Raw genomic sequence first — 26547 nt, 5'->3', positions numbered from 1 at the left:
AGTGAAATTGTAGAAGAGATTTTAATGTTGCTTTTGAAAAATTCCAATACATTTGTCTAGATGATGCCATTCATTTTCCTAATTGCTCAAGTACAAACATGAATACTATTACAATAATTTTTAACTTTTCATATTTTGCTTCAAGTCACCAATTGCAAAGTGAAACAGTAGCAAAATAAATAATGGAGAAAAGGAGGTAAAAGAAACTGTGCAGTTTCTAAATTTCTTGTTCTTTTTTTATTATTTCATTGCCTTTCATAGTTCCTTGAGCTGCTTTCTAGTTTTTTCAGCTTCTCTTAACTGCTCAGATACAGCAGGCCTGGTTGCAAGGACAGGAGACTATCGTGACCTGCAGTCAGAAAGTCAAAGCTGTCAAAGTGTCCATCCTGCCACTGAAAGCAAAAGGTTGCCTCCTTGTTATTATACTTATATTTGGCTTTATATTATACTTGGTGTTAAGTGTCTTCTCATTTCAGCTTTCAAAATATGATGAATAAAGCCCCCCCACAAATCCTGACCCACCTAACACAGATGAAGGTATGACTTTTGTAGTGTGAGGAGTGTGCCAGTGTCTACACCTGTGGTGTGTGAAGAGACTCATCAGGATGCTGGCACGCTTTATTTTCTTACTGCAGAAGTACCTTAATACGGATACAGGCTGAGCAAAAGTGGTTCACATAAGTAGCAGACAAATGAGAGCTAAGAGCTCTAGAGTTTCCATCAACAGTGATCCATTATTTAATTATTGCTAAGTTATTTACCCAAAGTAATTATATTCCTGATGTGAAAGTGCATATAGAGAAGGAGCAGGGATATTTTAGTAGCAGGTCAAGGGAAGGTCAGTGTAGAGGAAAGCATCCTACTGAGATTTCTGAACTGCATTAAATCTCAGTTCTCTCTTTGCCTACAACTCTCAATATTACATTTCTCCTTCCAGTATTTATTATCCAGCTCTGCAATAATATTATTCCAAAGATTTTTGTGAATGGCCAGGTTGTATGAAAGTGCTCCTCCAATTTAACTTGTTGGTGTTCCTACAAGTCATAGCCATTAGCAACCACCACACCTCGAGCACAGCGACCTCCTGCCCATTTCGGAGCAGGCGGAAGGTCAGGGGATGCTTCGAATCCAGTCCTGGGATGACTTCGCAGCCACGGAGAGGGATAGAAACAATGTGCGTCTTCAAATCTGTCCTGTCCTTGTGGAAAATGAGTTTATTATCTTTCACTCTGCACCAGCGCTCACGCCAACGGTTATTTGAGAGCACGTTGAGATATCCTGCAATAAAATGAAACGTGAGATATTTTACTCCTGACTTTTTTTGAAAAGAGAAAAAAAAAGAAACTTACTTTTCAATGTAACGCTAGCACTTAAACAAGTTATTCCTCTTATAATAGAAAGTCCAGATGGATTTTAGGAAGACAAGTAAATGACCCTGCCCCACTTGTTTTAATGAAAAATTTCAGTGTGCCAATAATCTAGGGAAAAAAAAAGCATATAAAGATGTGATCCTGCTCACGTGCAAACGGCTGTTCTTTATTCACTGCAGTGGTTGGTTAAGCAGGAGCACGCTGATCCCTAGGACTTTAGTAAGAATGGGAGAGAGACAGTGACATAAAGGTACATACACAGCCAGTGTGCTCATACAGAAGACTCACCTTCTCCATGTGTAATGCCTTTGATAACTGTGTCTGACTGAAATTTCCTGGGAAAATCACAGCTCATATTATATAATTAGGTGAATAACTACCTTCTGCAACATCCAAAATCAGTGTTCTAAAGAATTACTAAGCATTGATGTTTTATGTTCTCATTTAATTTGGAAAGAGGAATTCAGGTTTGGTTTGCAACATTTTTAAAGCAAAATTTAAAAGATTGCTACCGATGCCAATAAAAATAAAATTCTTATCAGTTTAAAATTCAAGAAGTAAATATATATCTGAAATTCAACTAAACTTTAACAAAGATCTTTTTCTTTCCCTGGGATAATACAGTACTCTTACAAAAACTCAAATTTCATGAACAAATTGCCTTTAAAAACCCCACTTTTCTTATCATGCTCTATATCAGATACAGTGTCTAGGCATATAATATCACTAAATGGGCAGTGTTTTGTGTTTTTCCTTCTCTGTACCACAGCAACAATCATTCCAGACTCAAACCTTAAAATCAAGATAACGCCCAATTTTCCTGCCTTATTTAGTTTGGGAATGAAAAAAAAAAATTAAAATCTTTTCCTTCCATATTACGGACGGTACATGAATCCAGCATGTTGCTGGTTCCAAACAGGCTATGAAGAGGGAAACAAATGATATCTTGCACAGGCCAGAATCGATGTAAAAAATTGTCTTCTATCTCAGGTCTGATTTTCATTTAATCCTGTTGGATAGCTATCTCTTTGGTTTTCATTAAAACTATGACTTATCATTAATTTTTCTGGGTTTCCCTTCCAACATTATGGTTCCAACGTCAAAGCTTGATCCAACAGGATATAGCAGATCAGAATTGCGCACATCTTGGAAGGTGCCATAAAAAAGGAGGATGTGCACAATCCTCTGATTTTGGCTCCTTGTGATGATCACACTCTCCAGCTCTCCTCCCTCATCCTGTAACAAAACCCTCTATAGCTCTGCATTATGCTATTAATCCCTAGAAATGGAAAGCCCTTCACGTGCAAGCCAGCTGGCTTGTTTTGGAGTGCAAGTCCTTTTTTTTTTGGGCAGTATTTGTTTTTCCCCTCTGCTCCCAGAGCACCTCTCAGAAAAGCTCTTCCAAACCCTCCTACTTCACTTGAAATAAGTAGGATCCTATGCTTTTCCTCCCACATATCTCTACTTAAAACTTCAGCAGTTGACATGACCAAAATGCCTTGAGTGTGTTCCCAGTTGGGGCATTAGCACTTCAGCTTAGCCCAGGCAGCCAAAGACCAGTGATGCTGTAGGGAAGAGCTCGTGATGACTCCCAGTGCAGGTGGGTTTCATTTTCCACTCTAGCTGGGTGTCCCCTACCGCCTCACTGGGCTTTTCCCTTTGTTCATGGGAGGTAGAGCCCTTTAAACATGTAAAAGCCTTCAACTTTGGAGCAACCTCCCAGAGGGCATTGCACTGAGCCAGATTTCTGGTGGTGAGAAACTCCTGCAAAGACTTCCTGCAATGACCAAAGCCTAGAAACTTATATATTTTCTTACAAAATCTGCAAGTGGTGTAGAGTAGAGCCAAATGCAGGCAATAGTAACGTCTGTATTTATGTCCCTATCCAAAATAATGATAGAAATACTAGGAATTAGACTGTACAGCTGTGGTTAACGTCTCACATAATACAGAATAATCAATGGACTATGAGACCCCGGAAGTTTGAGTTTTTATGGAAGCCAGATGCTTTGGACAATGCATCTGGCTGGACACAGCTTTTCCCAGCTGCTCTTTTGGTTGACAAATCACATCTGTACTTAGCTGAGGTATAGACATATATACACACACTTATTTAATCAAAGATTGCTTATGTGAATGATACCCAAAGTGTGGCTTGAGAGCCACCTGTGATCTATGAAGTTCTCAATGGCGGTCCATGGATCTGCTTCTTTCACACTGGGCAAGCATCTGTCACACTGCATGCACCGAAGGGTTCTGCCAACTGCTGCCTAATCACAGATTTCTGTTTCCCAAGGTTTTACTACTCAATTAAAGGGTAAAAGGCAAATCCAAATTCAGAATCTGGTGCAACTGCTTCACAGCTTTCTTCCTATGGAAATCTTTTTTGGAAGGGATTGGGAGAAGGGTGGGTTCAACGTTATTCACGAATGGAAGTGTTACTTAATACAGGAGCACCAGAAAGCAAACAGGAGAACGTAAATACACTGCATTGTTTGAAAATACCAGAGCTGTGAGGACATCAGCTAAGGGCATTGCACAAAGGCCTGAATTGTGAGCAAACATTAACAGCTAAGATACAAAACATAAGCATTTTCTGCACACCTTTTTGTATATTTGCTTGCTGCTGCCAAGCACTACAGCTGTCATATGGACTGACCAACATTAGGAGTTAAAATAGCTTACTAGAAATTTGTAACTTCATTCAAGTTTTGCCCGATACGCACCGCTTTAGGAACCCACAATTAAACTGAAATCACTTTGGCTGAGGCCAGTTGACTGCTGTCTTGATTGCTGCCCCATAAAACCTCACCGTGATCCAACATAAAAAGACCTGTTCCCTTTCCCAAGAATGTTCTTTTAATTCCTAGCCCAAATCTATTTCATAGTCCAGCCTATATTAATTGTATATCCATTTGTTTGAAAACGGCTCTTGTTTCTTTCTATTTTTTGTCCATGGTTCTCTTCCCCTTCAGCTTTGCAAAGAGCAATTTTTCTGGCCCCCACCTTTGCAAAGGCTCCTTCTAAGCTTGCGCTACCATTTTATTTGAAAAGTCAAGTGCTTTTAGTCTCTTTTCAAATGATAAGCTCTTGATTACTCTACTCCTTTTTCAGCCCAAGTGCATCCTTCTTATGTTGAGGGAAGAACTATAGCAGCAAAAGCAATTTTAGAGGAATTTCTAGGCTAGAATTTTATAAAGTTTTAGTCACAGTTTGCATTAAAGACTCAAGGAGAGAAATCATTTACCACATGTTGGAACATCTTCTTCAGCTGATGAGGTCTGTTCATCTGTTGATGGCTTTTTCTTTCCTAAACCAATGATCTTCGTTATTTTTTTCCCTGTTACTTTAGTCACAGTGCCCTTGGCTTCTGATTTTGAACTTTTTTTCCGCTTCACTATTAAGAAAGCAGAAGTGTGTATTTTAGTGTGTTTAAATTAACAATGAATAGAGAGAACCTGAAAAAAAATAGCAGTTCAGACAAACAATCCTGTGCAAGATGAACACTTGTACAAAAGTTGCAGACTGCAATGAGATAAACATTATATGCTCTCTCTAATGTGGATGCCTATAAATAACCTCTGTGCTACAAAAATCATGGCACTCAGAAGGATAAGAAAAACAAAAATAAAGCTTCTAATTTAATTTAATCTAATCATAGAATTGTTTAGGTTGGAAAAGACCTTTAAGATCATTGGGTCCAACTATTAACCTAGCACCGCCAAGTCCACCACTAAACCATGTCCCTCAGCACCATGTCTACACATCTTTTAAATGCCTCCAGGGATGGTGACTCAACCACTTCCCTGGGCAGCCTGTTCCAGTGCTTGACAACCCTTTTGGTGAAGAAATTTTTCCTAATATCCAATCTAAACCTCCCCTGGTGCAACTTGAGGCAGTTTCCTCTTGTCCTATCTCTTGTTACTTAGAACAAGAGATTGACCTTCCCCTCACTACAACATTATTTCAGGCAGTTGTAGAGAGCAATAAGGTCTCCCCTCAGCCTCCTTTTATCCAGGCTAAACAACCCCAGCTCCCTCAGCCACTCCTCATAAGACTTGTTCTCCAGACCCCTCACCACCTTCGTTGCCCTTCTCTGGAAATGCTCCAGCACCTCAATGTCTTTCTTGTAGTGAGGGGCCCAAAATTGAACATAGTATTTGAGGTGCAGCCTCACCAGTGCTGAGTACGGGGGGGATGATCACTTCCCTAGTCCTACTCACCACACTGTTCCTGACACAAGCCAGGATGCTGTTGGCCTTCTTGGCCACCTGGGAACACTGCTGGCTCATATTCAGCTCCTGTCGACCAACACCCCCAGGTCCTATTCTGCCAGGCAGCTTTCCAGTCACTCTTCCCCAAACTTGTAACGCTGCATGGGGTTGTTGTGACCCAAGTGCAGGACCTGGCACTTGGCCTTGTTGAACCTCATACAATTGGCCTTGGCCCATTGATCCATCCTGTCCAGATCCCTCTGTAGAGCCTTCTACTCAAGTAGATCAACACTCCTGCCCAACTTAGTGTCGTCCACAAACTTACTGGGGGGTGCGCTCAACCCCCTCATCCAGATCATTGATAAAGCTATTAAACAGAACTGGCCCTAACACTGAGCCCTGGGGAACACCACTTGCGACCAGCTGCCAACTGGATTCAACTCCATTCACCACAACTCTTTGGGCCTGGCCATCCAGACAGTTTTTTAACACAGCAAAGAGTACACCTGTCCAAGCCATAAGCAGCCAGTTTCTCCAGGAGTATGCTGTGGGAAAGGGCATCAAAGGCTTTACTAAAGTCCAGGTAAACAACATCCACAGCTTTTCCCTCATCCACTAAGTGTGTCACTCTATCATAGAAGGAGATCAGGTTAGTCACGCAGGACCTGCCTTTCAAGAATCCATGCTGACTGGGCCTGATCAGCTGGTTGTCCTGTATGCGCCATGTGATGGCACTCAACATGATCTGCTCCATAACCTTTCCTGGCACTGAGGTCAGACTAACAGGCCTGTAGTTCCCCAGATCCTCCTTCCCGCCCTTCTTGTAGATGGGCACCACATTTGCTAACTTCCAGTCAGCTGGGAACTCCTGTTTAGCCGTGACTACTGATAAATGATGGAAAGTGGCCTGGTGAGCACTTCTGTCAGCTCCCTCAAGTACCCTTGGATGGATCCCACCTGGCCCCATAGACCTGTGTATGTTTAAGTGGTGTAGCAGGTCGCTAAACATTTCCCCTTGGATTATAAGGGCTTCATTCTGCTCCCTGTCCCTGTCTTCCAGCTCAGGGGGCTGGGTGCCCAGAGAACAACTGGTCTTATTATTAAAGACTGAGACAAAGAAGGCATTAAGTACCTCAGCCTTTTCCTCATCCTTTGTCCCTATGTTTCTCCCCCGCATTCAATAGAGGATGGAGATTGTGCTCAGACCTCCTTTTGTTGTTCATGTATTTATAGAAACTTTTTCATAGTTTTCCTGCTGCACAATGGTTTGCGGCTCCTCTTGTTTGTTGCCTTCAGCATTGGTGTAGAGGCACTTCACCTGGGCTGCCAGCCCTGTCACCCTTTTAGAGGAGCACCCCTTAAATCCTTTGAGGTATTTCCCTGGTGTTTCCTTGTTGGCTCCTATTACCTCAGGAGCCCCTGGCTCATCTCCGTAGGACTTCATGTGTGCAGCAGTGTAGCCAGCTGTAATCAAGCTGAAGGTCTCTTTCCACACCAGTCGTCATCTAATTTATCAGTATGACTGAGCTATCTGCATAAAAATTTAGCTCATATACACGAGAATAAAAATCCAGCCAGATGATCCTTCATTGTTCCTAAACACTTACCTCAAAATACCGCAACAATTAAGTATACAACACAGACAGACTAGGCTTGCCTAGCAAAAATGCCCCTGCCATGTGCAATTAGGTTAAGGTATCTTAGCACAATGGGCCTTTTAGACAGACAAGACTTATAAATTAACTACTAACAATTAAATTAGTGGTATCAGTATAAGCATTCAATGCTTAGGAATTGGCAATTATTGTGATCACGCAGGCTTAAAGAAAAAGCTCTGCTGAAAAGGGGTATTTTGCTCACATCCAGTCTGTGTTTCCTTCAACTTAATACAATATTAGTAATATTACAGCTCCGTGCACTGAGACATGTTGATCTGCTGAAAAGTAACATGGCAAGGACTATGGTTATAATTTTTAAAGTGCCTACCTGACTAAAATCCTAACAAACTTGTTGAAAAATAAAATAAAATAAAAGTTTCTAAGAGTGAACAGAGTCAGAAAAGAAGACCCTTTATTTGCAAAATGCAACAAACAAAACGAAACAAACTTTCAGAAATTGCATTCAGCCTAATTTGGATTCCATCAACAGAGCAGCAGTCTCTCTGCTAACTGTCAGTGTAGCAAAATTATCCATCAACTTGCCCTGATACATGATTTTGGTGAAAAGTACATTTAGGATAGCTGCTGATTGAGCTGCTGTAACTTTATCCCTGACATATCAATTCCCTTTGCAACAGGGAACATTTAACGGTTATGGACTTGTGTAAACTGAGGCGGAAAAAAAAGGACCAAATGTTCACAGGAAAACAGACTCTATGAATTCATGAGCTGGGAAGAAGAATGCACAGAAATAGAGAAGCAGTTTGGGACTCACAATGGGATAATTTATCATATTTAGTTTAATTGTTAGCAATCATGGAGCATTATTTAGAAATTGTAGCCAAGACCGTACAGATCTGTCACCTGCTGCATGTGGTGCTGAGGGGAAACGGCAGCTTTTCAGGCGTGGATTGCTGTTCACCAGTGTGCAAGCAAAGGTCTAATTCTCTCTTCTTAAGGCAGGGGTGTTCACAACTTATATTGTGCTCTTAAACATGCAACGAGCTCCTGTGTTTGAGGGAGGATGGCCACCCATCCCATCTGCTCATGACACACCCAAGGGAAGACCCAAAGGCAGCACCTGGCAGCAGACAGGTTTCCATCTCACGCAGAAGAAGCCAATGACTGACTGTCGCTGTTGAGTGGGTAGGAGATGAAAAGTATTGAAAAAACCAACCAACCAGATATTGAGAAAAACTCATCTCTCTGAGACAGAAGCCCAAAAGAACCAACCTCAGCAGCAGGAACACAGCGGAATAAGCCCATTTCAGTGCTTTTTTTAATGTTTTCCTGTTATATCTTCCCTTCACACTGCTGTTTTATTCTGCAGAACTAAGAGGCAGCAGAAATAAGGCCTTCATGACTTAATCTTTTTGAGTCTAAAGAATACACCGATTGCCTGACAGCCAGTGATTTTTTGTCACAAAAGCCTTTTCTTCTCGTTTCCTTCCCCACAGCAAAACGAGCAGCTGGTTAAGAGCAGAGTAGAGGCTGGCTGACGGGTGACAGCTGGAGATGCCTGCTCTCCGGAGTCTCCCGTCCCACGTACTCCCTTAAGCATTTACTATCCATTGTTCGAAAAAATAGTGTAACTTCATCCAGAACCACTTAAAATGATGCCAGGGATATTTTAATTTCCTTGCAGTCATAAATGCCTATTATTTTTATTACTACATACTGAAGGAAACAATTTTCAAAAGCAACTGGTATTTTTAATTACCCTTCTTGAGACATCTAAGCTGGGGGGGGTTTCCAGCAGCACACGCTCTATCATCATGTCTCCCATAAGGCACCTGAGCCTTCAGGCACTTTTGGATATCATGGACAACACAGCTTTTGGGTCACAGATGTTTCTCAGCAGGTGTCAGAGGCTAAAACAGTGGTGTGCTTTTTGAAAGCTTAGTAGAAGATTTTATAGGGTGAAATCTAACCACGTACCATGACTTCTAGACACTGCAAAACCTGACGTTGTTCCATACCATTGGGTATGTCAGAGATCTGTATAGTCAGGAAATGCTGGAAAATGACCCAGGGAAAAGATAAAGGAAATGAGTCAAAAGGCGAGACAGCGCTGGCACCAAGGCCAGTATTGACATTGTGCTCGCTGCAGCTCACGTTACCCTTCAGCCTGACAGCAGCAGAAAAATGTCTTATCTGAAGGATACCGTTGCTCTATGGCAAGTTAACAAAGTCACAGAATTTCTTTCGCTTTGGGGAGCAGAGAGGGAGATGGGGAAGAGATCATAGGGGTTGAGATTTTTAGATATAACTCAGACAAAATTCCCACTGGGTTTGGGATGTGCCCCTGTTAGATTGTAAGGACTACAAAACATGCATGGCTCCCAAGTAGCATATGTAAGATTATATACATATATGCTCACAAACCCACTGATATTACATGATTATATATATTTTAGTATGTTAATAATTACACATAATAGTTTTTCATATATGTATCTGTGTAAACAGACATATATATAAATTGTATGTATGTGTATACATACATATATATATAAAATACGCATGACTTTCCTCCTACTCAGTGATAGCTTTTTTTGCTTCGAAGCTATACACGCACAATTTATGTTGCCACTATACAGTTACAGTTAAAAAAAGAAATTGTTAGTTGCCTACAGTGGTCACCCAAGCTCTGAGAAACTGTCTTTCTGAACACAGAAAAGGCTAAATCAAAACTTTTATATTGTTTTCTTATACCAATTATATTGATTTTACCTGCACAATGATAACATCAAATGCCTTCTGTTACTGCAAAATTTTAAGGATTCACTCAACATAATTCAGCTTTCAAGTTAAATCTAACCCCAATAAAAATATTCAAAAACTTTACTACCTATTTTTAAAAGACAAAAGCCAGGTATTTCACTACCTATTGCTCTCTATATGTACCTATTATTTACACCAAGCATCTCTGCATCTGAGACGTACCTTGTTCTTTTCCATTGCACACGGTAGTGATGCCATTTTCCACAGCACCCTCCCCATCTGAGCTTGGCCTCTCAGATGACAACTTCTGCAGTGACAAAGAGATTAGTTGACATACAATGTTGGCACCATTGCCAAATGAAGTGTCATGAGTCACTTTAAAAGTATGCTTACTGTGAAATATAACACATTTCAAGGTCTCACCTACTTGGAAGACAAATAGAAGATAGTGAAAAATTCAGTTTTAGAAGTTTTTTTTACATTGCCATATAGGCTTTAGAAAACCACAGAAACCACAAGAGAGGTATATATTTGAAAGTACAGTCAAAACAGTGAAACAATCATAATTCAATAACTTTTATTACACAATATATTTTAAATTAATTTCCAGACTATAAATGTTGCTATTTATTGATCTGATCAGCAATGAACAATTACACGGGTCAGATAAGAATAATTTTTAAATTATTTCTTTTAAAAATGTTTCACATATGTATTTAGAATTACAACTTATCAGAAAATAGTTCATTCCTACATGGTGCTTCAGTACTTTCAATATCTGCAAAACAGAGGCTTTTGAAATACTTTTTTAGCACTGATTATTCTGTAATGGTTGCATACAAGCTACAGGATGATGTGGTAAAGAGCTTATGTTGGCACAGTTTTGGTAACCACATTATTCATGAGCACTGAAGCCATGAAGAAGGTGTATGGATTATCCCAAAAAGAAACAAATGAGAAGGTTTGCTACCCTTTTTCATGGCATGCATCTTAGAAAACAACTATTTTATGACACTTTCAGTTACTTTCTTAATATTCTGCAGGTGTGTGCAAGCAAACAGCTTTTGTCTTGTGGAATCAGGAGGTCTGAGCTGTCATGGAAAACGCATTGCACTTACTATCCCAGGATCAATGCAACGTAACACCACTGACTGTAGCATCCTTCTACCACGAGGGTAGAATTTGCCATTGGGTGACGAAACTTTTGTCAGTGGGATTTTTAAGCAGGGTGTGCAAATGGGTCTGTTCATATGGATGCCTTAACAGAGATGGGGCTTAAATTGGTGCTGTTAACGTACTGATTGTTCACTGCAGGGCTCTCCTTCCTAATTCTTGCACTCATATCCTGCTGAGTCAAGGCAGCAGAGACAACCACATGTGAATAGTCAAGTTTCTGTGTTGAGGCACGAATGCTTGCAAGGGTCTGCCAAAACAGTGACCTCAGCATGCCCGGGGAGCTCTTCAAGAACTAAAGTCTCAAAAACAAAAGACTTTCCCTTAAAACTGTTGTACAATCTCCAGCTATTTTTCCCTCAGGCTCACATCCCTGCTTGCCCTTTGCACTTAACCAAGTGTCTCTGCATCACAGCACACGTATCAGACCTGCTTAGTCTGCACCCTAAATGGCTAATGAGGATAATGGCTAAAGAGGATAATGGGTAATGGATACAAGCCAGTCTGCTGGTTGTTTGTGACCACATGAATAGACATGGCAGAAGTCTTAATTCTGTAGGATGTGTGCACGTACCCAGACACACAAGTGCTAATAGTATAAAACAGTAGCACAAGTCAGCACGAGTTATTGGAGATTGCCCCAGAAAATGGTCTACCATGAAAAAGTTAATGCATGAAATCCAGAACCTAAATTCTTTTTCATCTTTGTGGTCTGAACATCCTCTAAACCATGCCATGCCTAGTAGTGTGTCTATAATAAGTAATCACCATGAATTTTGCATTCATCATTTTGATAACTTTACCTTTTCCAGTTCTGTCTTGTGCACTGGAGAACTAGACAATGGCCCATCAGAGTCTACCGCTCCCGTACAGTTGCTGCACACATCTTTTATAACCTTAGGAGACAAGGCAAAAATTATTAATTATTTATAAAGTACAAATCATAGAAATTATATATGAATGTGAAGGGAGATGGAATGGAGAATCCCACAGACATTTACTAGGCTGGCAGGTGTCAGGCAAGCTGCCACGACACCAACTTCTCCACGCTGCCTCCCTAAGTCATTTCATGTATGACCTGGAGGAGACATAATGTCTAGAGGTGGAAGGTTTCAGTTTCTGGACAAGCTAAGCTCCAAGGCTCTCCTGAGTGAAGAAATCAACAACGCTGCTTATTTCCATGTGCTAGTTTTGCAATACGAACTCAGCTGACACCACCAAATTAATTTCATTATGATGACGAAAAAGTGGGATGAGATCCAAGGTCCCACATGTCAAAGGATAAGAGTTTTGCATAATACACTACCCAGCTGCTTATTTTTTGCTGTTGGAGAACTAATGAAGTGCTGATCGATGTACAGTTAATACTGCACAGTGGTATTTTGTGGTATTTTCGTATTATACTTGCACATTGACATAAAGGTATACGTCAAAGTAGTTGTAAATGTGTTCTCAGAAATGGGAATGGCATTAAGTGTGCTTCTAAAAAGTTAAAGAAAAATCCAGAACCAAATTCACTGAGGTTTTGACAGAATCTGAAGAACTTCAAAACCTGAAACTATATGAATGTAAAAATATGCGATGGGTAAAGACATTTGTTGATTCCCTATAGGCATAATTAAGTTTTTCCTCTCTCATGATGTTACCACCAGTCCATTATGAGTCTGAAATTGCTTGTGCTGATGAGAACAGGCCCTGACTCTCCATCCAGACTCATGCTGAGGGGGTGCTGAGCTCCACACCACTGATTACAGCCATGCAGCCACGCAAGTACAGTAGAGCCAAGTGAGCTAAGAAAGAAAGGCACCCTGCTCTGCTGGAAGTGTTACCGCTAGACATGCAAACTTTCCCCTTTACATGTACATGCATGTGTTTACAAATCAGCTCCTCCTTTCACACTGTTTACAGCAAGCCCTGCTGGCAGAGAGGAGGCTCTGGCCAGAGAACTCCCAGTTCAAGGGAAAACAGCAATTAGCTAACTGTCAAAATCCATATTTCTTTAAAGGAGAGGAAAAGCAAAACAGCAAACAACATCTTTTCACTTTTGATCGGAACTATTTTGATGTGGAAGCCATTAAAGAGCTAAAGATGGCACCAAACTGTCCTTTCACAGCACTGAAGTCTCCTTCAAGGGTGAAGCTAAACAAATCAAATGTTTATGGGCTTTCAAAGACCCTATTGCTACAACTCATGAGCACATCATAAATTACAGGCACTATATGCCATAACGAAAGAAAGAGCACCAGCCCCATTTTACAGATGGAGAACTCAGGAACAAAAGAAAGATTAAATCACTCACTCAATGTCACATAAAAAAAATCTAAGCACAGCAGGGAAATGAACCTACACTTTTATCTCTGAGCTAGTATCTTAAAGCACTTCAGCATCCTTTCTTGACTGTATCAACTTCCCTGTATCTTGCCCTACAAACATAAGCCCAGTATTTCATGGCATTTGGTGTCCTTTGTAACAGAAAATTTAGATATACCTGTTGCAGAGCATTTGCACCTTAGAGCTAAATGTAGCTCTAAATTCCCCAAAATCTTAACATTTTTTTTTAATGTGTGGTGTTTTATTTTTAGTTCCTGGTCCTCAGCATGGTGTAAATAACACTGCTGTTTTCTTCCTAGAGAAATGTGACCGTAGTTTCTGGGAATGTTCATTTCTGTCTCCTGCATGACCCTGATTCAATGGCTCATGTTTTCAGCATCTGCTCACACCACACAGTTAGTTAATTTTGGCAAAGGCAGATAGTAATGGGAGTTACAGACAGAACAGAGGGAAATGATTTGGCAGCACTAACTGCATAGTATGTGCAAAGTCATGCACTCAAGTAAATCCGGTTCTTATCATACCTCACATATTTAAGGAGAAGCTGAAGTGTTTAATTGGGTTGTAATTAAATTTTGATTAAAAAAATTACACACTATCAAATGGAAGTTCATGGCAAGATCTGAAGTAAATGCATATTCAAGGATCCATCACTTCATCTGGGTTCAAGGGGTTCACTGGCAAAGACTTGCTCATCACCTTCTATGTGCAATATTATTATGTTCAATGCACAGCATAAAACTCATACTTCTACAGCTCACCGGGATGAAATGCCTTTCATATATAATGGTTGCCTGGATGCACTCTCTATAATTATGTTTGCAGACAGCTGCCATTATAAATGTGGTTTTCACATGCTTATAGCTTTAACTCAAAATTTTAAGGATAAAACATTCCACCAGTGTTGCCAACTTGCACAATTTCAATCACAAGACTCTGCATTTTTGTCAGTTTTTTCTATGCAGTCTCCTGGAGTCATATGAAAACAAAAGATCACTATTTTCATTAAAAAATAGTTGTGAGAGAGAGTGGGGAAAGGAGGTCAGCAAACTTTTATCCATTGCAATGAAATGTGTGAAAATATGAATAAATGTATCTAAATGGCGCCAAAACTAGAAAGCAAACAAAAGGAATCCCCAAGTGTGTTATTTTTAATAAAATGGCATAATCCAGAAGGCTGTACTGAGAATATTTTGTAATGGCGCATACTCCATTAATAGTTTAAGTTTTCCCACACATAACAAAAGGGAAATCATTCTCTTTTTCTCACCACAAATGCCTTTGTACATTACATATACACAGACAGAGGGTGATCTGCCAGGAAAATCAAACTGAGATTATAAACAGACTATGTATTCAAATATTTAAAATATACAAGCAAATGTAATCATAAAACTGAAGACCTTTCATTTCTTTGGATAGCCTCAAAACTACATACATTCAAAATAATCTTCTCTTATTCCATTGCAAGAATTTTAAATACCACAATTACCATTACAATGTTACAATTAGTAGACTTCCATCTTCAAATGCAGACCTGGAAAAAGCTTGTGCAGCCTGAACTATATTACTATTCCTTATTTATGTTATAGAAAGGTCTTGAATCCCCAGCTGGATCAGGATATACACCAGTGTATCGCATTGACTGCAGTGACATGAGGAACAGAGGGGAAATATCTGCAGGTACAAAGCTGGAAAGATTCCCTGCCCCAAGGCATTGACAGTGACGGGTGAAGTCAGTGGAATTTCTGCCACGTGGTGCGTCTGAAATATTTCTGTCTTTAAAACCATCTTACTACACAAGCACTAGCATTTACCATAAAACCTTCATATTTTAAATGACACACCGTGACTGGAGGCAAAACACTTACCCTACATGCAAAGTCAGAAGAATCAAATTAGATTTCTCCAGCTACCTTCAAGGATCCAGGCTTCAGATAAAAAGCCCAGGCTACGCACTAAAAGCAGAAAGTCAGCTGCTTGCCAGCCAGACCCTCCCACACAGAAACCCGACAAATTCTGAGTAAAAGTACTAAATTTGTAGCTGGTTCCTTGTAGTTGACCTCTTTGGTACTGGATAAAGAATAAGACTGAGTCTTCCTGCGTTTGAGGAGCTTGCAGACCTCTCTCCTGGTGGGTACGGTGGGAGGAGTTCAGGCGACAGGCTGTGCTCACCACCGGGATGTGATTACAGCATCTCGCCTCAACTCGGGATTTCGTGAGACTCACAGGAGAAGCTCGGGCTTTTAGTATGGTCGAGTTCAAAAGTGATTAGGGAGAAAGCTGATGGCCTGACTACACATTTGCTTCACTTCTGTATGTAACCAGGCTGGAAATCCATCCTGCCAACCCACCTCCCCCCTCCTCATCTACCCACGTGTTTCACAAACACAGGAACTGTTAGAAATGTTAGACTGCATGCCCTGCCTCTTGTCTCTGCTGCTTCACTCCGGAGATAGGAGTGTGGTAAAGCTGAAATCTGCTTATACACAACACAGCAGAAGGAAAAGGGTTTGTCTCCAGACCTAACTCAGTATTTCTCATTCCTGAAACACTCCTTTTTATTCAGGGCTGGAGCAATACTGACTTTCTGGGACTTTTTGTCATTTTGGCATGAGTAAATTTTCCTTTTCTCTCTTTTGGACCCTTGCACACTACACATTTTAGCATCAAACTCCTCCTTAAGAGAGGACCAAAACTCTCTTAGCATTTTGCAGAGAAGAAATGCCCCAAGGAGTTTACCTAGATAAATTAGAGGAAAGGCAGAAATTATTCACATCATAGCCTATGCTTTAAGTCCCAAAAAGAAATTCCCCTTAACCTTCTGTACTGGAAAACATCAATCTCAAGCATCCCCTAGTCTGAAAAGATTCATCTTTCTGCCTTATTGATGTTTGTCTGAGAAAAGCGGTGATGAAATTAAGCACAGTAGCAGCCAAGAAGCCTATATTTAGTGCCTATATATCCCCTTTAAAATGCTTTTCTGACATATTCAACCAAGACATGTCCTGTATCCTTTCTCCTACATTATTGCCATGAAGCCTATTGCCATATATGGCCACTGGATCATGCTGAGCCCAGGGAAGGAGGCACTGGGTGGCTGGAGGCATTGCTGCTGCACGGGTAGAGGTACCCCGTGCAAGGGGAGCTGCATCCCCAGCCCAGGCGGTGCAGAGATGCAGACCGCCCTTTAGGCTGTAAATCTGAGCTAGGTATGATTTAAATAATTTTCCATCCAAATCTGCAAGTAGGAGAGAAGAGGAATACTATCTTGTGGTGAAAGCAAGGGATCAAGTCTCAGCCCTCCTGGGCTCTGCTCTGAGATCCGCTACAGCTTACATTTGTGATCTTAGCCAGGGACTTAAAGAAAACTTATCCTTGAGAAAACAAGCAAATAGGATGTTTGTGGTTCTGTATTCACCATATAATTTGCGTATGCATCTGCTTTTTTTAAAGTAATGTATTGTTTTCCATAGTGCCAGTCACACAAACACAGTCTGGTTCGCAGCCAGAATGGGGTCCTCCAGCTCTGTCAAAGCAGGCTGGCAGCAGTCCTGCAGGCTGGTCAAAGCCCTCCCACACAGCTCAGTCTGCCATGCCTCCAGATCATGCCCTAAATAGTTCTTATGCAAATATACTGACCTTGCCATGTTTTCTACTCTACCATGGTAGCTAAAACCATCTCTTTGAGACAACAGGGGTGTTAAGTCCTGGGAGCTTAATTTAGTTTGCAAAGCCTTCACTGCTGGTGATGGTGTGCATTGGAGAAAGAACCCAGCCTGACTGTCTTGGTACCCGGTATGTTCCTGAAGTTACTTATAAACTAACAAACACTGCATGGAAATCACTTGTACTGAGTATACATCCCCAACTGCACTTTTTCCAGTTAGTTTTAAGGCACGATCATTCAGCACTTTACTCGACTCAGCTACAAAATGGATATAATAACCTCTTTGGGGAACATTACTTAAGCCAAGAAAGTAATGTTTGAAGTGTCTCAAACATCATTCCAGTGAAGCTGGAAATTCCCATAGAAAGTAAAACCAGCCACACAATGTTTACAGTTACAAGCTCAGTTTTGTGCTGATTTAAACTGGTAAAAGAAGAGCTCTGTCAGTAGTTTATTCTTCAGTAAAACTCCATCCACATTAAGACTGGAGCCCAGAAGTTCCTTGACTCCCCTCACTAAGCTCAGGGCAGTGAAAAAGAAAAGATGTTTTCAAAGTCTTTTACAAGAGACAACATGCAGTTATCAGAGATGGAAACTGGGTAGGACAACCAGATGTACAGCTCTGCGAGGAGCATTGCAGGGTCTTTGGATAGCTGGATATGGTCACAACCATGATTTTCTTCTCTCTTCAGGGCAAAAAAAAAATCCCTTGTATTACAACAAGTTCAGAACAGACTGAACATTGTCAAAATGATAGATGCAGAAATGTCTACTTATGCCTGAAAGATTCAGTGCTTAATTACAGACCCTCAACTGAAGAGTTTGCTGCAAAATGGCCACATACCGTAAAATGAAGAGAAGTTAACAAAGGGTGCCTAACATTAGGGAAAAATGAAAATCAAGGACAGTGCTCCAAAATGATGGATTACCTCTCATGCATGCATGATAAATCAGAAATACATTTTTGCAGGAGGCAATGCCAAGGGGAAGAGAAGGCCTTGGGACCAGACACAATGACTGTTTCCTTCTTTTACTGGTCTTCTACAAGAAGCTACTTCAGAACTTAATTTCTTTGGCATCCACGTATTTTTAATATTAAGAGCAGTTTTCTGTGGCCTAGGCTGAAGGTCCTGCACAAAGAACACATTCATCTGTATGAATGAAGCCACTAAACAAGCATCTTCTTGTAATATCATGTTCTTAGTAGTCCTTTTATTTTTAATGTACCATTTCCCAGGGATACTGACAAATAAATGCAGTTTCAACCAGTTTGTTGGATGTGCTGAGACAGACAGATTTAAGACCTTACTTGACTACAAATGCACAAAAAGCACACACAGATGCACATATACTCAAAGCGCACAAGGAAAAAGCTCATGGAGTCCCCTTCTTTGGAGATTTTCAAGACCCGCCTGGATGCAATCCTGAGTAACATGCTCTAACATGCTCTGGGCAATCCTGCTTCAGCAGGGGAGTTGGACTAGATGATCTCTATGGTCCCTTCCAACTCTAAAAAAAATCAGTGAAATTCAGTGAAATGTTTGGGTTTGAGTGTGTAACTGCACACATTTTTTTCATGTACATTTTTGTGGGAACAGTTTAGGACTCAAGTCTGGAAAATTCCACCACTTTATGCACACCATATTACCACTATGATCTCAGCTCTAGCCTGAACTTATACAAGTTACGCTCCTTGCTCTGAAAGCTTGACAGGCTCTTCAGTGACATCAGCTATCTTTTTTTTCATCAAACAATTGTTAGCTGGTAAACCTGAAACTCCCTTTGTGGTTTCCAGTCTAGACTTCAATTTGCACCAGGCTTATCAGCTGGCTTTTTTTGGTGTCATCTTTACAAAAAGGGTCTAAAATATTCTGCATTTATTTCACACTTGTGTTCCAATAGATATTTTAAAATTACTTGCTTAAGTGAACGTATTTTATACCGATTACATCTGACTTTAAAAAAAAAATAATCTGGTTTAGTTTTCATGGGAAAATCTGGCCTCCAAAGCCATTCTCAGCTTTTCAGGCTCAAGAGTAAAGCTTTAATTTGACACTTCCATATGAATTCATGAGAATCAGTTCCTGAGTGACAACCTCGCTTGTATTGGTACGGTATCTTTGACAGAGAAGGCATGTTAGGATTTAAAAATGTGGTTGCAGAGACCCTTCTCATTGTTAATCTCTGAATCTGCCCATTTTATTAACTACAGAAATGACACAAAGGTGACAGCAGTAGGGATGACCCTGCCTCTCTGAGTGACAGGCAGGGAAAGCTCAAACCATTTCTCCCAAGACAAAGCAGTGATCTCTTTCTCAGTACAGGAACTTCTTAACAAGGCCACACATGATTTTCAGAAGCTCATTTTAAGTAAGGCTTGCATAAGCAAAAAATAATTATTTTCGCAATAATAAAAAAACCCTTGAATTCTGCTACATTTTTAAAAATACAAAAAAACCAATGTTTTTTTTCTCAAAAAGCTATACTTCTTGAAAACATTGCAGCTGTTGCAAGAGCTGAACAGACCACTTTTGGTTAGCTGTTGGATAGGCGATTTGTACTACACAGAACAGGGAGTGCTGGAGCGGAGCTGAGGACTTGGAACTTGAGCGTACAGTAGCATCGCCATGTACTTGAAAGAGTTTTTATTAACAGAGAGCTTTGCAGCAAGAAGGAACTAAATAAAGTGCTGTCAGACTGTCTCCAAATGCTTTGCAGATAACATACTGTCCAGCCATTCGCCCTCGGCACACACAACTTTGTTAACATGCAACTGTATGAAATCTTTTTCTTTCTTTTTTTTGTTCTTTTAAAGTAGCAGGAATACATCTGGGATATGGAAAAATCTAGCACTGCTCTGTCTGCCTGTGTGGGGAATGCTTTATGTACAATTAAAAAAACAAAAACAATTTTTATGAAAGAAAGTCTGATAAATGCCAATGAATTCAGCATTACTAAACCCAACTTTATAACAACACAGGAAATAATGGTGCAGTTACTATGATGTAATTACACCGGAATTCCCTTGGAAACTAATGAGACTTATGAATTTGTTTTCATTCCAATCAGTATTTTTGAAACTCTAGGTGAATTAGTGGAACACTTGGATGGTGCTAGATTTTAAAACTTAAAACAAGATACTGATGTTAGAAGCAGCCTAACTAATACACGGCTGTGATTAGTTTCTATTAAAAAGACATCAGAGAGTGCATTTTCTAAGCTAGGATACAAAGTCACAGTCAAAGCCAAACAGACACACAAACCGCAAACCCCCAAAAGGTATATTCAAATATTGCAAAATAGGAAATTAAAGATTAATTTTCCATTTAGTAAATTAGCCCACAGCAGAACTCATACCTCTTAAGCTGCATTTTATGTTTCCCTCTCCTGCAGAAAAAAACTATCTGCCATCAGGAAATTCCTATGTGTTTAATTCGATTGCATTTGGCAAAATACAATTTATTCTTAGAAAAATAAGTACCATATAAGGTCAGATCAGAGCACAGCATGGAGAATGCCTGATGAGTTTTATGCGTTCAGACCTTTACATGCATTTAAAAGGATGGATTTCAAGGTCTTAAAACAAGCTACTGAAATTGCAGTGGTAGTCTCCCACACTACTGCACTGACCTCCACATCTGAGACTGGCAAAGTCCAACATAAATACTAGTAATCTCGTTAGGATCTAAAACTGCAGCCCTTGCATTGGGATTTTCCACATTTACAGACACCGAACAGAAAGGAGTGGAAGACGACAAAACCCCATTTCTCAGAAGTCCGCATTCCCAGAACAAAGCATAACAGATGATACCCTGCTGAGCCAGGGTTACCAAATTGCAATTGACTTTGGGAAGCTGAAGGATTTTTCTCCATCCAGAGCAATTCCACCAGGTATCTCCTCGGAGATTCTTCATTTTAAAAAGGTGACTCTGAGGTTGGTACGCCCAATTTTTGCAGAGTAGCCTATGGCAGTTATGCATATATACTGCTCCAAAAAGCAAGCTGGGTGCCAGCCCCCTCCACCTTCGGGAATTTGAACCTTCAGCTTGCTATCAGTGTGCCCTAACCACCAAAGCTTTCTGGAAAATGAGATGGAGATGAAAATGGAAGGGAATTTGCCACCTCTCCTCTTGGTGCCAGATTATTGTGCAATTACGAGTGAAAACCACACACAGCAGCAGTGTAATACTGAGCTGCTGGTCACCCAAGGACTTGCTTTGAGGCCTGAACATTAAGTCTGTATTTCTGCAGTCCCAAATTAAATGGGAGTTAAGTGGTCTGGATTTGCCTGAATGTTACTGTCTGTATCTCAGTTTTTAACAGCACCTGAGCAGGCCATGGAAGCACTTTGCGGGTGGAAAAGCTCCTGGTCAGCAATGCCCCCTTACCTTTAGCCACTGCTCCGCCTGCTCTTTGCTCTGTACTGCCAGAACCAGGGCATCTGCTCCTTGGTGTGATATTTTCAGCTCATGTTTCTTCTTTTTGCTGTCTTTGGGAATGTACGTGATACTGCAGTCATTCAGGAGCAGCTCCATCTGGGGCTGTTGGTCCTTGGAACTTTTGTAACACTAAGTAAAGGGACGAAAAGTTCAAAAGTTAGACGTCACCTTTCTGAACCTTGGGGGAAAGCTGTTATTATATAGAAATGCTATTTTTTAATTTTTAATATTCTTCATGCACTCCTTTACCACATACCGCAGAGCTCAGCCAACGCCAACTTTGCATTTCTCCTCCTCATCCCCTCTGTAAAGCAAAATTACTTCCAGACTGACATTAACAGACATCTTTTATTGCAGGACAGGTATAACATATGGAGAGCATTAAGCTCCTCTGCGCTATCCTTATGACTCAACCTTGACCTTGATCAGGTAGGAAGAGGGTGATTTACATTATCTATCTGTTCACATGTAGCAGCAGAATAAACTTGTAGAGTTAATGACTTTAAAGCCTCGATGCTTACCCTGCCCTGCAGCAACAGCCCGGTGTATCAAGGCAAACCTACCCCGGTGTCCACACGCTGCAGCCACAAAGGCGCTGTCACACGCCCTACTCAGCTCCTCTTTTTCTTGAGATAAGTACAAAAACTGTCACACTGTGAAAAGTGGACAAAGTCGCAGGACAGTAACTTTTTTAGCTAATTCAGTTTAATCAGTCACTGCACAAAACCGCCTAAATCTCCTTGTTAGTGTACTCTAAGCTCCTGGATAAAACTATATGACTTACCCACTGCTTTTTCCCCTCAGTAGTCAGTGCTGTCAATGAACAGCCATTTCATGCTGGATCACTGATGACCTGCTCTATGTTTAAATTGGTGATCTCAAGATTAAGGGTTTCACATTACATCGCTTGTCCTATAGGCCTAGTGCCTATTCCTGTTTTCTAAGATATCAGTATAGTTGAGGGTCATCAAGCTGTCACAGAATGCCATACTACAGAACAATGTTTAATTGGGTATGTGATTATCCAGTTATTTTGTATATTTATCTAAATTGGGCTTTTACTCATAGAAATAAGCACAAAGGCTAAAAAGGTATCTGATAATAAAGAAGGCTAATTAGTACATGCATACATAGAATAGTTGAGTACAAATGTGAACAGAGAAAAGCACATCAACTTTTGCATGTCTGCAGCAATACTCACGTCATAATGGAACTGTCAGGAAGACAGTAGCTGTTAAAAGTATATTATAAACACTACAATGTGTGTAGTAGCAAATACAGCCACTCCAAACCAGCCTCTGCAAATCACTCATAATCCTCCTTCCCTCTCCAAAGCCCATTAACTCAAAGTTTCTCTAGCTCAGTCACAGATTTTAAGTTTGTAATAATAAAAAAAAAGACCACGTTTTCATGATCTGAAATCTGGAAAACATACATTAGTTACTTTAAGAAGCAATAAACAGCATATAATTCCCTTTATATTAATTTAAATATTTATAATTATACATTACAAAAACTGAAGTCATATACATTGCAGGACTACTAAGCGTTTTTTCTAATGTCTAATTCTAATTAAAATATTTTGGTTTTATGATGACAGCTGCATTTATAACACAAGCAATTACTAATCCCTAAGAGCATATATTTGTTTTACTTGCATATCTCATAAGTTAAATGTCTAAGTCCTCCTTCAAACAATAAACCAATCTTGTGTAACTTGGTCTTTAGACTCCTATTGTGAATTTTATTTTCTTAATCCCCATTACAGAATTACTGAAAGACAATCCCTATAAGGAAAAAAAAAAAGCTTTTCAGACCACACATGTGGCGAAAGGAAATGAAAATAGAAAAAATAACATATTTCTATACAGAACAACAAACATAATTGTAGAAGAAATATTGTGTGGCTTCAGAGAAAATCTGTTTTTTCCCCTCGTTCGTTCTTTTCTTCAAGCTATTATCAGATGGTCTTGAAATTTGATATGATCCTGGTATATGGTGATAAAATGCGGACTAAGCATAATGGCATTATAACAATATAATACAAACCAAATCGGAATCAACATACTTTTCAACACTTAAATAGAGGAGGACAGAAAAATTAAATCCTCAGTAACCACTGAAAACTGGCAAATGAATTCCAAATATATTTTCAGAAACCTCTTAACCGGATACCTCTATTTAATATCCTGTTATTTCCTATACCACCACAAGAATAAATGTAATTGAAAGCGAACACATCTAAGCTACATTGTAAGAATGTAGAATAATGAGGTTCTACAGAAAATATTCTACCACCTGTTAATCAGCTTTTAACATTTGGGATATTGCAGTAATTACTAGTTACATAATTAGTTATAACTGTTGGAAACACCAGACAGGAAGACAGGGAGTGCCTAAGACCCCAACTTATTTATTACTGTAAGCATTAGTTCACTTATAATGACACAAAAATGAGTGTTTCCCTCAATTAGGCTCTCTTTTCAGAAAACAGAAAGACATCTATGAGCAGATAATTTACTAACTTATGGAATCTTTTACCGGTGCCTCCAATCAGAAAGAAACATAACAGATATGCTTAAGGAACAAATACATCCACTTGTTTCTTTCCTTTCTATAATGCAGCTGTGCATCATGTGAATACTGCATCTGTAACTACCGCAGAACAGATGGCAAAGGTTTAGTTTAAAGTGTATACATTACCACGGCATATGCTGCCAAGTGAATTCTCAGTCTAACAAGGGACTTTTCTCTCCAGCAGTCTGATCCAACAGTTCATACACAAAGCTCCCTATGAGATTTTTGGTCCCCAGGGAATGAAAGATTGGATTTACAGTTTCAGCAATTTTTTTTCCAAATGAAATACGTTAGAAGCTAATAAGCCCGACTTTCTTTCCAATATCAGGGAACTGCCCGGGTTTAAGTTTAAGTGCAATAAAAATCAAATTTCTAAGTGGCTAAATGATTCACTTATAATTTCAGTGCTTCTCTGCTTCTTGGGTAAATCATGACCAAACTCTTTTGTAAGGTTACTGTAGAGTTGGCCACTGTTTGCAGAACATATTCCAAAACCCAGATTCCTGTAAAAATAAATACATCATCTAAAAGGTACAAAGAAAATATAGCTAGACAAAAATAAAAATTACCAGTAGTTTGTTTTCTTTGATAACACACAGTAGTTTGGTCCATTGCCCAAACCGTTTCTTTCTAAGGAGGAAGGCACAGATTTTGGCATCCTTCACCAGATCCATAGAGGCCTCCTCAGAAGGCCACTGGTGTCTCATTTTCTTCCCCTTTCCATCCTCCTCTTCTTCATCGTAGGATTCGTAAGAGCTGCTCATAGCATCCGAGTCATAATCTTTATGAAAAGCGTAAAAGAGTCAAGTTAAAACATGTAGCCATGAGGCGTATAGAAATAACTGAAAATCTCAACAGGGTTCATTTTAAGTTAAGGCTTTTGAAAGTCAGCCATGAACAGATTACTGTTTCAGTGCTTAGTAATATCAATACATTAAGTTAATTGAATAAGAGAACCTGTTCCATTATGAAATTTTATAGAAGACCCACACTAATGCCTTGGAATCTTGAAAGAATAAGCTGGGAATAAATACTTAGAATTTTAGGTAGTTTTTATTATCTACAACATATTACGTAGCAGATACCTTCATCATATGTAATTCTTTTACTGAGAAACATCTTCATCTTGGCCTATTGCATAATGCAAAATGTAGGCACAGAAATGTCAGTATTAGTACAACATATTAAGAAACAAACACTGAATATGACACCTGCACTGATACAATTAAAGCTGAATAGACTATGCTGTTCCTGGATTTTGATGGAGTTAAAGGCATTCTGCAAAAAACGTGTTGCTATGTTAGCCTAAACAGTTTAATCCTGCTCCGAGTTTGATGATGTAATGGCAAGATTCCTTTTTAATTAAACAATCTTTGTTCAGGCCTGTCATTTTCAACAATGCAATCAGCTCTAGCAGTCCCCTAAACTACAAAACTATTTTGCCATTATCACAATACCCTCTCTTCCACCATCCATACTGATTTATTTGTTTATGTAAGCATCTAAGTAAAGTTCCTCAGATACTAACACCTGAAGGCATGTTATCCACTGGTACACGCTCCCATGGAGGATACTTGATTGGAATCTTTTCAATAGCTGAAATTTCATCCAAACATTTCAAGTAGACTTTGATATATTTTTAGGCCAGAAGGTAGAAGAAAAATCTCTCACTTGCTTTAGTTATGTATTTGGGACACAGATGGGATGTAGGAAGGAGACCTGGGACAATTGGGAAAAGGACAAGACAGTGGACTGCTGGAAAGCTCATTCTAAATCCGTTCCTCCCTACATGCAGAGTTGGAATGGGATATACCCAAACCTCACATCTCTGAGTCAAGACTAAATATTCTGATTGTTATTGGTGTTTTCACAAAAGCGTACAAAATAGTTTTTCTTGATTCCAAAGTGAAATGAAAATAAAATTTCAAGCTCTTGAAACTTTTTTCTTTAATTTAATTGAATTGTCATCTTCTGGTCAATTCTGCTACAGAGTGTTTGGTTTGGGGAGCTCCATACGGGCAAGTGGTAAAAGCCACAGATTATCAAATTAATTGTACAAAGTGCTGATTGATACTTCAAAGTAGAGATTTAAATTCTGCACATTGAATATTCTACAGGTACTTCCTATGTGACTCACAAGCAGTCCAAGTGCAGATTTCATGTTAGCAATAAGTTATATGATCAGCAGAGGCAACTCTGCGGGCACAGCAGATGCAGGTTCATCCAAATCTGCTTATAGGAGGATGAAAGCCAACAGGAAATTCTGAGGCTGACATTTTTGGACTCCCATCCTCACACAGTCTAATGGGATCTCTGGGGACCTCTTGCCATATCCTGCCCATTAACTACTCTCCACGTGTCTCTTCTCCATGGGTTGTGGGACTGTTGGCC

The 26547-nt window shown here is 39.8% G+C and overlaps 1 protein-coding gene across 1 annotated transcript in view; it reads right to left on the bottom strand.

The window, feature by feature from the left end:
- Window positions 1-26547, bottom strand: part of AFAP1 (actin filament associated protein 1) — a 119447-nt gene that overhangs the window by 18408 nt on the left and 74492 nt on the right. The window contains exons 5-10 of the mRNA XM_074147202.1: window positions 24726-24937; window positions 21529-21708; window positions 11943-12035; window positions 10189-10273; window positions 4618-4767; window positions 1067-1278 (exon numbers count right to left, since the gene is read on the bottom strand). Coding sequence (XP_074003303.1) covers window positions 1067-1278; window positions 4618-4767; window positions 10189-10273; window positions 11943-12035; window positions 21529-21708; window positions 24726-24937 — 932 coding nt within the window. The remainder of the gene's footprint in view (window positions 1-1066; window positions 1279-4617; window positions 4768-10188; window positions 10274-11942; window positions 12036-21528; window positions 21709-24725; window positions 24938-26547) is intronic.

The sequence above is a fragment of the Numenius arquata genome, chromosome 5, assembly GCF_964106895.1.
Source record: "Numenius arquata chromosome 5, bNumArq3.hap1.1, whole genome shotgun sequence".
Lineage (NCBI taxonomy): Eukaryota > Metazoa > Chordata > Aves > Charadriiformes > Scolopacidae > Numenius > Numenius arquata.
The sequence above is the reverse complement of the archived record's forward strand: the minus strand, read 5'-3'. Positions and strand labels throughout refer to the sequence as shown.